Source organism: Microtus oregoni, unplaced genomic scaffold (assembly GCF_018167655.1).
Source record: "Microtus oregoni isolate MIOR12 unplaced genomic scaffold, Mior012 000085F_ref0000168, whole genome shotgun sequence".
Classification (NCBI taxonomy): Eukaryota; Metazoa; Chordata; class Mammalia; order Rodentia; family Cricetidae; genus Microtus; species Microtus oregoni.
This window is the reverse complement of record NW_024544551.1, coordinates 4,033,797-4,048,959: the sequence shown is the minus strand read 5'-3', so window position 1 is coordinate 4,048,959 and position 15,163 is coordinate 4,033,797. Positions and strand designations below refer to the sequence as shown.

Below are 15,163 nucleotides of genomic sequence, written 5' to 3'. Positions count from 1 at the left end.
AGCTTAATTATCTTTACTAGGAGAAACACAATTTCATCTTTCATTTCCACATTCATTTGTGTTTGGATTGTAATACGTCTTACATGTGGTAACTTACCTTTCTATTTTTTTAATCAGGCTAATGATTATTGCATACATATGAAAACAAATTTTATGGAAGAAGACTACCTTTGGGCTTAAAATTCTGTTATGGAAAAACCTACCAAGTTAGTAATCTAAAGCAATTAATTGCCAAAGATTACTGAGTATTAGTTGGATATACAAATATGACACAAACCAAAGAGATGTTTACGTTTTAATTTTAAACGCTCATTCACTTGAAATATCTAAAATTAAATATATTTAAAGTAAACCACAACAATAAACTGAAGTCTACAGACTATGTAATACTGTGCTAAATGCAATGATGAAACACAAAGAAATGGAAAAAATAAATCATACCTGCCCTCAGGGAGTTTATAATCTAGTTGAGAAAACAAGACATGTGGAATGTTAAATAATAATAAAAGACTTAAAAGAATAACAAAGAATGTTATAAGACATTCAATTACTATATGAATGGTAGGATAAACACTATAATTTGAGTAGACACAGGAGTCAATACTTCAGAGTGAAGAAAATCAGAAATAGTCTCTGACTCTGATTTGAGATAGTTTAAATAGTTATAGGAAGAAGTTGGAAAAAATCCATGTAAATGAAATAACAGCATAAGTGTAAGAAAAACAAGGCCAGGACAGTGGCTTTTAATCAGTGAGTCTAAGACAAAACAGTCCTTTGGGTTATAGAATTGATATCAAGAAGATGAAATTATAGGCAAATAAGGGATCAGACCAATGGTTTTCAGTCTACGTTTTCTGGATTCTTGTAGTTTGGGTAGAGCAGTAATTGTGGTCAGTGACCCATTGGAAGCAGTCGACTTGAAATTACACAACTGGACATGCTATCAATTATTTGGATTGGCTATTTAATGTTGACAAGGTATGGATCTCTTCATGTTTTTGTATTAAAAGAAAGATGACTAATAACTAAAAACCTTCCAAAGGGGAAAATATAAACTGCAGATACAACAGACTACATATGCCTCTGACAGCATACAGTAAAAGTTTAGATACCACTTCAGCCTTTGTAGACTGCTAGTATTTATTACTTGTTTTAAGAAATGAAAACAGGACCAGAGAATGGCTCACTGGGTAAAGGTGCTCTCCACCAAGCCTGACACAAGTTTGATTCCTGGGACCCACATGGTAGGAAGAGAGCTAACTTCTACAAGTATCCTCTGACGTCCATGCACATGCTGTGGTATGTATACGGATACACACACAAACACACACACATACACACACAAATGAATTAATAAATAAGTAAATACAGTAAGAATAATTTGAAAGAGAAAATAGTTAACAATAAGCTTGACATTGTGGTGTTTGCCTTTAATCCCAGCACTTGGGAGGCAGAAACAGGTAGATCCCTATGAGTTTGAGGCTTGATCTACATACTGAGACCTTGTCTCAAAAACAAAAAACAGCCAACAATGTATGGAAGTCAAAAGTAGTACATCAAAACTAGGTATAGGCTGGAGGGATGCCTCAGCAGTTAAGATCGCTGACTGTTCTGGTTTCCAGAACCCACATGGCAGCTCATCTACAATACATAGCCATCCACAACTCCAGTTCCAGGAAATCTAGTGCTTCTACAAGCACTGCATGTGGTTGCTGCACATATACAAATGGAAAAAAAAAACACTCACACATATAAAAGTAAATTTTCAAAGAAACCAAGGTATGAGAAGTTTATTAAGGGTCAAAGCATCAACATGAACCTAAGCAGCAGCAGAGCCCGCCAAGCCCCGTGAACCCCGAGGAAGAACTGCTCCAGCAACAACACACAAGCAATAACAAACCAACAACAGAACCCACTGACATCGTTTAAACACAGCATTTCTCAACTTGTGGGCTGCAACCTCCCATTTTACATTATGATTCATAACAGCAGCAAAATTACAGTTATGAAGTAGCAACAGAATAATTTTATGGTTGGTTAGGGGTCACCACAGCATAAGAAACTGTACTAAAGGGTCACAGCATTAGGAAGGTTGAAAAGCACTTCTTAAAGCCATTCAGAATTTCTCAATGACATTTTACTACATTGATGCGAAGTTTTAGGTGCTTGTACTAGTAGCTGCTTCAACAACAAAGAACTTTAAGTAAGGCATGATCTAAGCAACTAATAATGGAAAGAGAAGAAATCAATAGATGGTCTGCCTTAAATTTTTTTTTGCTGTTTGGTTTTTAAGACATGGTCTGGGCTGGCAGGGGTGGCGCATGACTTGGGAGGCAGAGACAGACAGAGCTATCTAGGTTCATGGCAAGCCTGTTCTACAGAGCTAGTTCTAGGCCAGGATGGCTACACAGTGAAAAACAACAAAAAATACATGGTCTCATGAATCCTCCAATTCATGTTACTGAGGCGCATCTGATCCTACAGTTGCCACCCCCAAGTGCTAAAATGGGAGGTGCATATGACTATATCCAGACTTTAAATGGCTGATATGACTTCTTTTAACTTAAGTAAACAACTAAAGATACAGAAGGCTTAGTTCCAAACAGATCTGAAGGTTAAGGAATATATAGCTATAACTTAAAGGTGAACACACATTGACTTTATCAAAATTCAGGCATTCTTTACGATGTACCAAATGGAGAAGGGTTAGATAGTTGAACCCATTTGGTGAACATTTTATAAAGAAGTAACAACATGTCATAGTTAACTTATTTCCAGTATGGTGCTGTTATGAACAACCCATAAACTATGTAAGTTATTTAAAACACAACAGATACACACCAACATAATCTGGTTTCTTTTTGGCTTATAAAGTCACAATGGCTACTTTGCTTTGGCCAGATCTGTATTCTATGCACTGAAAGTGTGTTACTACTACTAGACAAGTTTCATCATCCTGATTGATAGTATATACTGCATTTACAAGTTCCTAGCATCATACTCTTCTATAGGAAAAGACATAGATCTGCTTAAATACATTATAAATATGAACCAACAGACTATAATTTTTACAAAATGTCTTAGATCACCTAAAGATGTCATTATAAAACACAGCTGAGTTAAATTGTAAAGATTAAAAATAATTTCATTTAAATTTTTGTTGCGAGAGTAGGTATGTATGGTGTATGTACGGCTGTGCAGAAATACATGCCACAGAGTACTCTGTAGAAGCCAGAGGACAATTTTCAGGAGTTAGTTCCCTCCATTTCCTGAGGGTTCACTGGATCAAACTCAAAAATAGTGTTGTACAGGAAGAACTTTACCCACTGATTCCTTCTCACTAATGCCAAATTCTTTAGTCTTTAAACAAATACTGATAATATACTGTTGTTCTTTCTTCCTATCTTGGACAGAGTCTTGATATCCCTGATCTTGTTATTCATTATATAGCCGAGGCTGGCCTCACACTCTCAACACTCTTTGTCAGGCTATCAAAATGGAAATTACATGAACTTTTGTAATAAAGAATTGTACCTTCAAGCGTAATTATACTAAGGAGCACAGAATGATCTGAATATGGGCCACTACAAAAGTTGAGAATATTAATAATTCAATAAAAGCCAATTATTTAAATTATGTTGCTAAATACAAACATATTTACTATTTTAATTTTGTGTCAATATTAAAATTAAAATTTTTGTTTTTCAATGTTAAATATTAACTTAAACCTTAACTTTAAGGTATAACTGTTTAAGAGTCAAGCATTTTTTACATTAGAATGAACTACACCAAATTCTATCCTTTTATATCCAAAATAAACTCAACCATCAACTTACCTAACAACAAATGATGCTTTCTTATGTGATGGGTGTTTTGCCTGCAGGTATTTCTATGTACCACATGTATGCCTGGTGCCAAAAGAAGCCAGAAGGCATCAAATCCCCTAGAACTGGAGTTAACAGATGGCTATGAGCCAATATGTGGGTGCTAGGAATCAAACCTGGGTCCCTCTGGAAGAGCTGCTGAGGCATCGCTCTAGCCCCCATAGAGTGATTCTTAAACCCATACTTTGATTTTGCTTTGTGACATTTGTAAATAACAACAGTAACCAAAACAACAGTCACTGCTACCTCCCAAGGGTATGGTCAATACCATGTACCCTATTTTCAAATGCTTACAAATAAAGGGCAGTTTTGCTTCTCGTAATGGTCTGTGTGTTTCTTACAGAGTGATCCTACTAGACAGTCTCTATCCTGCTAAATTTTGTTTTGTTATTGGTTGGTTATACAGGTGATACCCTATAAGTCAGGCTGACCTTGAACTCAACAATCCTCGGGCCTCAGTGTCCCAAATGCTAAGATTATAGGCATCAGCCATGCTCAGATTCACTTTTTAGGGTGTTACAAGAGTTCCCATTAAGACAAAGAATTTCAGTTGCCTTAGAGAGTATTCTAATAGCATATAATATCATAATTGGCTATTATTGATATTACTATTATAGCGACATTAAAAAGTATCAAGATATGACAACTACCTGCGAAAAGATCTTCTCTGTCATCGTCTAGCATGACTTCTACAGGTTTGGAGCCATTGGAGTTTGCACTAATATCTTCTGCAGGAAGACTGGCTGGTTCGGGAGATGATGGACTTGACTGTTAAAAGAACAATAGAAGACAATGGATTGAAATGCTTCTTTGCTTTTGACTGTATCTCATAAACTAAAGAAATACAGGCCGGGCGGTGGTGGTGGACGCCTAATCCTAGCACTCAGGAGGCAGAGGCAGGTGGATCTCTGTGAGTTAGAGGCCAGCCAGGTCTACAAAGCTAGTTCTAACACAGCCAGAACTGTTATACAAAGACACAAAGAAACCCTGTCTGGGGGGGGGGGGAAGACAAATAAATAAAAGCCCAGCAATCTCTTGATTAGAGAGGAAAAGAAGAGCTACTTATATTTTCTTCTCTAAGGTCCAAAATACACTTTAATGTGTGTCCTTTGCTCAACAGTCACTTCTTATTTGGTTAGTAAACTTTCCGTAGGATGACCTTTTTGTTTTTGTGGTGACTGAGATTGAACCTAGAGCCCTGTACACATGCCTGGCAAAAACTCTACTACAGAACCACACCCAATTCCTCTAATCATCTTTTGATATCATTCATCTTCTGGGCATGGTGGTACATCTGGAATTCTCAGTATTTTATGGAGGCAATAGGAGGGAGATTAGTAGTTCAAACTACCGCGGCCTACAAAGAAAGTCTGGGTCAACCTGAGCTGCATGATCACATCCTGGAACAGAAACAAGGAAGCAGGAAAGATGGCTCAGTGGTTAAGAGTTTTTGCTGTTCTAGCAGAAGACTCATATTCAGTTCCCAGCATCATCCACATAGGGCAGCTTACAACAGACTAAAAACTCAATCTTCAGGGAACCCAACACCTACTTCTGGCCTCTGTGGGCACCCACATATGCATACAATTACAAAAGCAATGTTTTTTTTTTTTTTTAATTTAAAACTAAATAAAGAACAAGAAAATAAGTCATGTATGGTAGGGTACTCACACCATCTGGACACAGGGAAAGTTGAGGTAGGAGGATTACTAGTTTCAGGGTAGCCAAGACTACACAGTAAGACACACACACACACACACACACACACACACACACACACACACACACACACACAAGAATTAAAAGAAAACCAAAGCCTCCAGGGCATGATACACACCTTTAACCCCAGCACTTAGGAGACAGAGGCAACAGTGAGTTTGAGGCCAGCCTGGTCTACAGAGCAAGTTCCAGGACAGCAGGAGCTGTTATGCAGAGAAACCTTGTCTCAAAAAAAGGGGGGAGGGGGGGATAAATCAAAGCCTAGTCTTTGTGACTCTGCATTCTGCAGATACTGAGCATGACAGTGAAGGTATCAACATGAAAGTGGAAGCCAGGCATAGTGACAAACTTCTGAGACTGAAGCACTGAGATGAGACTAAAGCCACAGGATCACAAGCTTAAGGCCACTTTGGTCTATAAGGCAAAACCCTACTTATTTATTTACACGGTTATTCCTGTAGACAATGCACTATGATAACATCACCACCACCCCCATGCTGAGCAGGAAAAGAAAGTTTAAACACACACACGTATATGGTTCTACTCATCAAACTCCAGAACAGGGAAATCTATAGAGATAGATTAGTTGTTATATTAAGGTTAGAGGCTGGGAAAATGGCAGGACAACATCTGAAGGGTACAAGCTATCTTTCTGAAATAATGAAAATATTCTAAAATTGACTAGTGAGATACATATGTCTCACTAGACTAGAAACCACTGAAATGCACACACTAATAGGTGAACAATATGGCGTATAAGTTGTACCTTAACAATGCTGTTCAGAAAAGTGAAGCATGAGGGCTCATGCTTGCAACGCCAGCACTTGAGAGGCTACGGCAGGAAGAACTGCTCAAAGTCTATGGTCAGCCTGGGCTATGTAAGTGAGAACCTTCTCAAAACGAAGAAGACTAGCAAGATGGTTCAGTGGGCAGGATGCTGAGGACCTGAATTTGATCCTTAGAACCCACATGATAGAAACAACCAACTCCGATAAGATACACACACACACACACACAAACTGTAAACAAAAATAAAAAACAGAACTTCCAAGTGATAGAGGATTAGAAGCCCCAACAGAACATCACACAATAATGTCTATTTCTTCAAAATACAATTGCTATAAAATAATTTATTAAGCCAGGTAACAATCTTTGTAAAAGAAGCCAGTGAAAAATGACTGTGACCAGTGTCCAACTGACCCATTCAGTTCTCAAAGTCTGTGGCACACACAGGCACAATTTTTTTTTAACTTAAAGATCAAGGCTTTAGAGAGATGACGCGACAGTTAAGAGCACTTCCTGGTCTTGCAGAGAACTGGGTTCAGTTCCTAGCACCCACATCAAGTAGTTCACAACCACCTTAACTCTACTTCCAGGAGATCCAAAGACTTCTACTAGCCTCTGTGGACTCCAAGCTTGGATATGGTGCAAAGACAAACAGTCAGGTAAAATACCCATATACATAAAAATAAAGAACTTTAAAAAAAAAAATCAACAAAACAGGATCCATCTATTTGCTACCTCCAAAAAATGTGCTTTTACATCAAAGACAAATGAAAGATTACAGTAAAAGGATGGGAAAAACATATTCCACGGAAAGAAAAACAGGAAGTAAATATGTGTGTCATTCTGCTAACATCTGACAAGACAGATTTCAACCCAAAAGACAGAGAAAAATCACTTCATACTGATGAGGGAGCAATCCAAGACTACGATTTAAACGTGTGCACAGAACTTGGATGCCACCAATTACAACAAATACTACTAGATAGATATAAGACCAAATTAACCTCAACACAATGGTGACTTTAATACCCTACTCTCACCAATAAGAAAGGTCATCCCACTAAAACAAATAACAAACAAACAAAATACAGAAGGGGGGAACCAATTCCACAAAGTTGTTCACTTACCCTCTCTACTCGTGCAACTGCATACACCCCACACACACTCACTAAATTTAAAAAATAAAAATAAAGCCTGTGGGGGGTGGTGCGTGCTTTTAGTTCCAGAACTAGGAAGCTGAGGAAGAGGCAGGCAGATCTCTGTGAGTTCAGGCCAGCCTGGTCTGGTCTACAGAGTGAGTTTTAAAACAGCCAGCTACATATAGAAACTCTGTCTCGAAAAACCAAATAAATAAATATATTTTTTAAAATACATATTCTTCTCAGTAGCCCATGGAACTTTCTCTAAGATAGATACTATTAGAATCAGGAAAACTATAACAGTTTTTGTTGTTTCCAAAGTGGCCACAATGTAATGAAGCAGAAATTATTAGCAAGATAAACTATAGAAAATACATAAACTCGTGGGAATTAAATAACACCCAACTGAAGGATAAATGGGTCCCTGAAGAAATCAAGAAGGAAATTTTTAACATATGAGAATTGAATGAAAATGCAGAGAACCTGTCAAAAACCTATGGGATAGAATGAACACAGCCCTAAGAAGAAAGATCCTAACTACCAGTGCCTATTTTTAAAAAAATCAGAGGGCTCTCACATAACGTCAGTACTCTGGAAAAACAAGAAAGAGGAAAACCCAAAGTCAGCAGATTGAAAGAAAAAAATCAGGAAATAAAAGAAAGAAATTTTTGAAAAATCAACTAAGAGTTGATTCTTTGAAATGTTAATTAAGAGGAACAAACATTTAGCTAAACTAAAAAAACAAGTGAAATAAACAAAATTAATAAGATTAGAGATGAAAAGGTAGACATTACAAGAGAAACCAATGAAAAGTCAAAATCGGTGGTGCATGCCTTAAATCCTAGCACTCAGAAGGCAGGCAGATCTCAAGTTTGAGGTCAGCCTGGTCGACAGATCGATTTCCAGGACAGCAAGGGCTACATAGAGAAACCCTATAGAAGAAAAAGTAATAAAAAAGAAAGTAAGTCAGAAAATCTGGGCTGGTGAGATGACTCAACAGCTAAGGGGGCTCTCAGCCAAGTTTCCCACAACCTACAAAATTGAAAGAATCAACTCCCCAAATGTGCCCTGACTGCCACATATGCACATATCCCAAACCCCAATACAGTGGAGAAGAATTAGCCATAAAATTAGAAGGATATGCATTTAAAATATATATTTCTTTCCACTATTTTTTTCTTTTTTGTTTTTTTTTTATTTATTATTTTTTTGGTTTTTCGAGACAGGGTTTCTCTGTAGCTTTGGTGCCCATCACGGAACTAGCTCTTGTAAACCAGGCTGGCCTTGAACTCACAGAGATCCGCCTGCCTCTGCCTCCCGCGTGCTGGGATTAAAGGCGTGCGCCACCACCGCCCGGCTAGTTTTGTTTTTCAAGACAGGGTTTCTCAGTAGCTTTGGAGCCTGTCCTAGCACTTAATCTACAGACCAGGTTGGCCTTGATCTCAGAGATCCACCTGCTGGGATTAAAGGCGTGTGCCACCATCACCTGGCAAGAATGTATATTTCAAGGGTTAAAGCGACAGCTCAGCAGATAAGAATACTAGCTGCCCTTCCAGAGGACCCAGGTTCCATTCCAGAATCGATGTCAAGTGACTTACTCTAGATCCAAGAGATCTCATGTTCTCTCCTGATCTCCACAGGAACCCATATACATGCAGCATTCACTCATTAACACAGATATACATAAAAATAATAAAAATAAATTCCTTTTAAATTAAGATGTGGCCGGGCGGTGGTGGCGCAGGCCTTTAATCCCAGCACTCGGGAGGCAGAGGCAGGCGGATCTCTGTGAGTTCGAGACCAGCCTGGTCTACAAGAGCTAGTTCCAGGACAGGCTCCAAAACCACAGAGAAACCCTGTCTCGAAAAAACAAAACAAAACAAAAAATAAATAAATTAAGATACTTATATTCCACTAAATCTGAAAATCAAGAGGAAAAAAAAATTCTAGATGCATATGACCTACTGAAGTAAAACTAAAGAGATAAATGATGCAACCAGATCTATAACAAGCAAAATTTAGACAGCAATATAAATCTTCCAGCTAAAAGAAACCCAGCCCCAGATGCATTCACTACAACATTCTACCAACTAAAATTAAATTCTTAATTTTAAGAAGAATCAACAAGGATCATTCACAAAGAGAAAAGGAAAGAAGACTCCCATACTCTTCTCATGACTCCAGTGGTGTGTTGGTGGCATAACCAGACAACAACAAAAAGAAAACTACACACAAATCTCCCTGATGAACACAGACACAAAAATTGTCAATAAACTTGCAAACCAAATTCAAGATCACATCAAAAAAGTAATTCAGCGACTGGAGAGATGGTTCAAACAGAGGTTATAACATTTGTTCTTGCAGAGGAACCCCAGTTCCACTAGGACCCACCTGTAACTCCAGTTACTCCAGATGCCTTCTTCTAACCTCTAAATGCATGAGCCATGCACATAGTATACATACAGGAACGCAGCCACCACCACCACAAAAACAAAACCCTCATACATAAAAAATAAATAAGCTTAAAAGAGGGCAGGGAATAATTCAGGCTTGAGAGCTGACTCAGTGGTTAGAGTACTTACTGCTCTTTCAGAAGACCCAAGTTCAATTCCCAGCACCCACATGATGGCTCACAACTGTCTGTAACTCCAGTTCCAGGAGACCCAACACCCTCTTCTGGCCTCCTTGGGCTTCTGCATGCACACTGTGTACATACATATACTCAGGAATGCACACACACCATTTTTTTTTCCTCAAAAGGAGTAATTCATCACGATCAAGTTAACTTCATTTAAGAGATGCATGGATGGTTCAACATACAAATGAATAAATGTTACATATCACAAGAATAGATTCAAGGAAAGAAACCACATCATTATCTCAACAGATGCAGAAAAGGCTTTTGACAAAATACTCCATGATAAAATCCTCAAAGAGACTAAAAATGAAAGGAACATACCCCAACAAAATAAAAACTACATACAATAAGCCTATAGCCAACATCATGATAAATGGAGACAAACTCAAAGCATTTCAACTAAAATCAGGAACAAGAAGAATATTCAGTTACATTCCTATTCAATACAGTGCTTGAAGTCTTATCTAGAGCAGTAAGTCAAGAAATAAAAGGAATACAAATAGGAAAGAAGTCAAATTATCTTTATTTGTAAACAATTCGCTTTTATAACAGACCCTAAAAGACTCCACTTTCTGGATCTGACAAACACTTCCAGTAATAAGCCAGGATAAATTGACAGACAAAAATCAGTCATTTTCCTATTTACTAATAATAAGCATGCTAAGCAAAAAAAATCAGGAAAACAATTCCATCAAAATTCTCTAAAAAATAAGTAAGTAAATATGAAGGTATCTTGGTACAAACCTAACCAAAGAAGGAAAAGACCTCTACAAAAAAATTAAAACATGTGAAGAAACAAATGTGAAGACTTCCCTCACTCACAGATCAACAGAATTACTATTTATGAAGATCTATCTTTCAAAATGCAATCTACAGACTCAATGCAATCCCTAACGAAACTCCATTAACATTCTTCACAGAAATATAAAAAACAATGAGATTCATATGGAAAGCAAAGATCAATGTTGCAATCATATCTGATTTCAAATTATACTACAAAACATGGTACTAACACAAAACAAGCATGTAGACGGAATAAAATAAGAGGATCCAACTATAAATCCATGCAGCTACAGCCACATGATTAATTTTTTTTAAATTTACATTTATTGAGGAGATGAGGGGCATATGCATGCCACTGTGGAGGTCAAAGGACAATGTGTAGGAAGTTGATTCCTCCTTGGGAACTGAACTGTGGTCATCAGGCTTGATGGCAAGTACCTTTACACAATAAACCATCTCACCAGGTCCCAGCCACCAGATTTTCAACAAAGATATAGACCACTGAAAAGACACCCCAGTCAATAAATGGGCTGATGGGCCAGGCATGGTGGTGCACACCTTTAATCCCAGCACTCAGGAGGCAGAGGCAAGAGGCTCTCTATCAGTCTGAAGTCAGCCTGGTCTACAGATCGAGTTCCAGATCAGCCTACAGAGCTACACAGTGAGAGCCTGTCTCAAAACAAACAAACGACAGGCCTCTCCAGTGTCCTACAGAATCATGTTATGTATAAGTCCCCTGAAACAATTGAATATCGAAGACCCTGATCTGGGCTGGGAATGTCATTCAGCCGGTTCAACCAAAGTAAAGGAAAAATACGACTCTACAGCCAGCAGTAGCGGTACATGCGTGTAATTCTAGCACTCAGGCTCGGCCAAGGAGAGTTCCATGCCAGTCTAGGCTACAAAAAGAGATCCGATTTCAAAAGAAAAGCGTTTGTTAAACATATAGCATTCCAAAGTCAGGTGTAGGCATCTGTGCACGAATGCTGTGGATTCTTTTGCACCCCGAGTGTAAGACGCACTATGTAAAAGAGAAGTGGAGCAGTGGCATGGGATCCCTCCTGAACATTTGGGAGAGGGGAAAAAAATGAACATTTTTAAAACATATCTAAAAATCTTACAGTCACCCATTTTCTTATAAGGGTTTGGGTAAACAACCAATTAACCTTATTTATAACTTTCACAATGTGGTAACCAAAATAAGAACATTCATAATAAAACTTTGCAGACTTTCTTTTAAAAAACAGCCAAACATCATATTTGGAGATACAGACTATAGTTCTTCTTACTCTGTGTATTGCATCTAGAAAAGACAATGCAGGTTTTACGGCCCTGCAGACATTTTCAACACACATTACGCAAAAATAAAACAGACCAAAGTATACCAGGAGACTAACTCTCCGTGTCCAGAAAAATATATTCTGCAAAATTATTTTAGAAGATAGTGGTTTTGACATGTACACCAGCACTAGCTCCAATGAGATACAAATACTCAAGATTTTGTTTAGAACACATGGACAACCAAGGTACCATCCAAGGAATTTACACTCTGTGGGAAGGTGGGGTTCGGCCTCACCACTACAGACAAAAAGAGTAGAATGTACTCAGTGGAGAGCAGTCCCCTACGTTTTCAGTTTCAGGTCAATGAAATTCAGATAAGGGTGTTTTACAGTTAGTTCCAGTTGATTTGGTGCAGAACGGAACAGGCGCACAAAACTTATAGCAGAGAACTCTGTAAGAAAGTAGAGGGCGGGTGAGAAGTGAGATGCTCGGCTGGTAAAGCTGCTGACAACGGTGTAAACAGCGAGCCAACTCCCAAAAGTTGTCCTTTGAGTTTCTACGCAAGCGCCGGCACACACACACACACACACACACACACATCCACAATAAATACATGTAATTAAAAAACTATCTGAGGTAAACAATCTTCTGAGAAAAGTGCTTACATGCTTAAAATTAGGGTTTCCGGTGTATGTGCGCTCATCCAATGTAAAGCAATTCAAATGTGACTAGAGAAAATTGGTGGGCCAACACAGTTCAACTCATGGTGTTTCCTTTGACAAAAACAGGAACACTCAGCTACAGAGATCGCTGACCATGCGAAAAAAGAGGAAAAAGAGTCGAGATCTGTTTCTATTTCTCCCCTAGTAATTAAAAAAAAAGTTTCCTGGACTATACCCTCCTTAGACTTTGTGTTTTCCCAGCATGATAGCCCCTAAAAAGTCTAAAACCAAGTGGTGGCTCACGTCAGCTAATCTGAGCACTAGGAAAGAGGAGAAGCAGGAAGATCACAGGTTCAAAGCCATCCTCAGCTACATGGTAAGTTCGAGTCCAGCCTGGGCTGCAAGAGATCTCGCCTCAACATAAGTCTACTAACTCAAATGCATTTGCCTATTTAAAAAAGAAAACCAAAGAGGCTCCTACCTCCAAGAAAACTGGTAGTCCATGACGGACAGTGAAAAGCGCACCCTGACCTCCCTGGGGACCCTCAGCCAGGTAGCGTTCAGTTCATGACTTCACGGTCCCCTTGCAGGGCACACCCTCCTGGGCAAAGAAACAAGCCCCTCTCCCCGGGGCTGCTGAAACCCCAGAGGGGATAAGGTGCCCGGGAAGCGGGTCCAAGCCTTCCTCCTGCCTGGAGGAAGAGGCGCGAATGACCCGCAAGGCCCGAGAGCCCGCAAGCACGGCGTTCCGTCCGCGGGTCCCGGCCCCGGGAGGATGAAGTCGTACCCCAGGCCCGCAGGCTGCAGTCCGGAGGCCTGGCCGCCCGGGCCAACCCGGCCCCCTTGACAGGCACCTGAGGTGCGGCCGGCGTCACAGGTGTCACCGGACCTGGCCTGGCCAAACCGGGGAGTGGGGAGGGGACAAGTCGCGGCAGGGGAAAGGCGGCGAGACGCGCGGCGCAGCCTCCTCGGCGGGGCCGTCTCACCTCCAGGGTGGAGACCGTGCTGGTGAACAGGTCCTCTCCGTCCTCCAGCTCCTCAAAGTCGGTGGGCTTCACGTCCCCCAGCGGAGGAGGTTCCCTCTCCGCCGCCATCTTCGCTGGCCTGGACGCTTGCAAGAGCCAGGCCTCGCGGACCTGTCACGTGAGCACGCAAGGCAGGGCTGGCGCGCCGACCCACTGGCTGGCCCGCCTCCCGGCCCGCCCCCTCGGGGCCCCGCCTCCCGAGTCCCCGCCCCGGGCTGACCGTCCTCCCCCCCCCCCCCGCGCGCGAGGCTCCGCCCCCGACTGAGACCTAGCAACCAAGCCCCAGAGCTACAAGCTGGCCCCGCCCCTTCACCGCTCCGCCTGCTTCTAGGTTTGGGTCTTGGCATCCTTACTTAGTTACTGCCTGCATGCTGACCAGACTTAAAGTCCAGAAATCTTACATTTGTCAGTACTGGACTAGGAAGTAGAAGAGTTTAGACCTCAGCCTTTGAGTTTGGATTATGCACAGATTCGGGGTATGAATGATTAGTAGTGGAAAAAGAAACACACTCAAGTATTGCCAGAGCGGTCCATAAGAAACGTCTGACACAAAGACGTTTGTGTCTTCTTGTACAGTTTGCAGGGGACTTCAAGGCACTTGAAATGGGGCTAGTGTGAGAAACTGTGTTTTTTTATTTCAATTTACTTATATCTAAATAGATCTGTATGGCTGGTAGCTACCTATTAGTGCAACCCTAGAATATGGATCCTGGGGTGGGCTCGTCGCTTCATTAGTAGAGTTCTTTCTTGCCTAGCATGTACAAAGCCCTGGTGTGATCGCCAGCACCGCACAGTATAAAACTGGGTGTGATGGATGTGTGTCTCTAAGTGTAGTATTTGGGAGGCTGCAGCTGGAGGGTCAGAAGTTGAAGGAGGTCAAGGTCAGCCTGGACTACTGTAGATCCTATCTCACAAAATAGAAACGCAAACAATGCAGAGAGAGAGAGATCGAGATCCCGAATGATTTGTTATTGGCACATTGCTGCAATTTCATTAACTATACAATGTTTTATTCCAGTTTTCAGGGAAGGTTTGCTTTTTTTTTTTCTTTTATAATTGTAGGCTATGTCGATGTGAAGCTCAGGCTTTATGCCATGTGTCAATGTGCCAAGAAAGCTTCACAATATTTTTTTTTCCTATTTTTTTCCTTTTCCACACAGGGTCTCACTATGAAGCTCTGGCTGGCCTGGAACTCTCTATGTAGACCAGGTTGGATTTGAACCCGCAGGGATCTGCCTGTCTCTAC

The 15,163-nt window shown here is 40.4% G+C and overlaps 1 protein-coding gene across 2 annotated transcripts in view; it reads right to left on the bottom strand.

Annotated features, from left to right (window-relative positions):
- The window catches only part of LOC121441954 (sorting nexin-2), a 38,996-nt gene extending 24,962 nt beyond the window's left edge, over nucleotides 1-14,034 (bottom strand). For both annotated transcript variants that reach the window (XM_041643375.1, XM_041643376.1), the window contains exons 1-2: nucleotides 13,879-14,034; nucleotides 4,535-4,652 (exon numbers count right to left, since the gene is read on the bottom strand). In XM_041643375.1, the coding sequence (XP_041499309.1) occupies nucleotides 4,535-4,652; nucleotides 13,879-13,986 (226 nt within the window). In that variant the 5' untranslated portion in view covers nucleotides 13,987-14,034. The remainder of the gene's footprint in view (nucleotides 1-4,534; nucleotides 4,653-13,878) is intronic.
- Nucleotides 14,035-15,163: the final 1,129 nt, after the last annotated feature.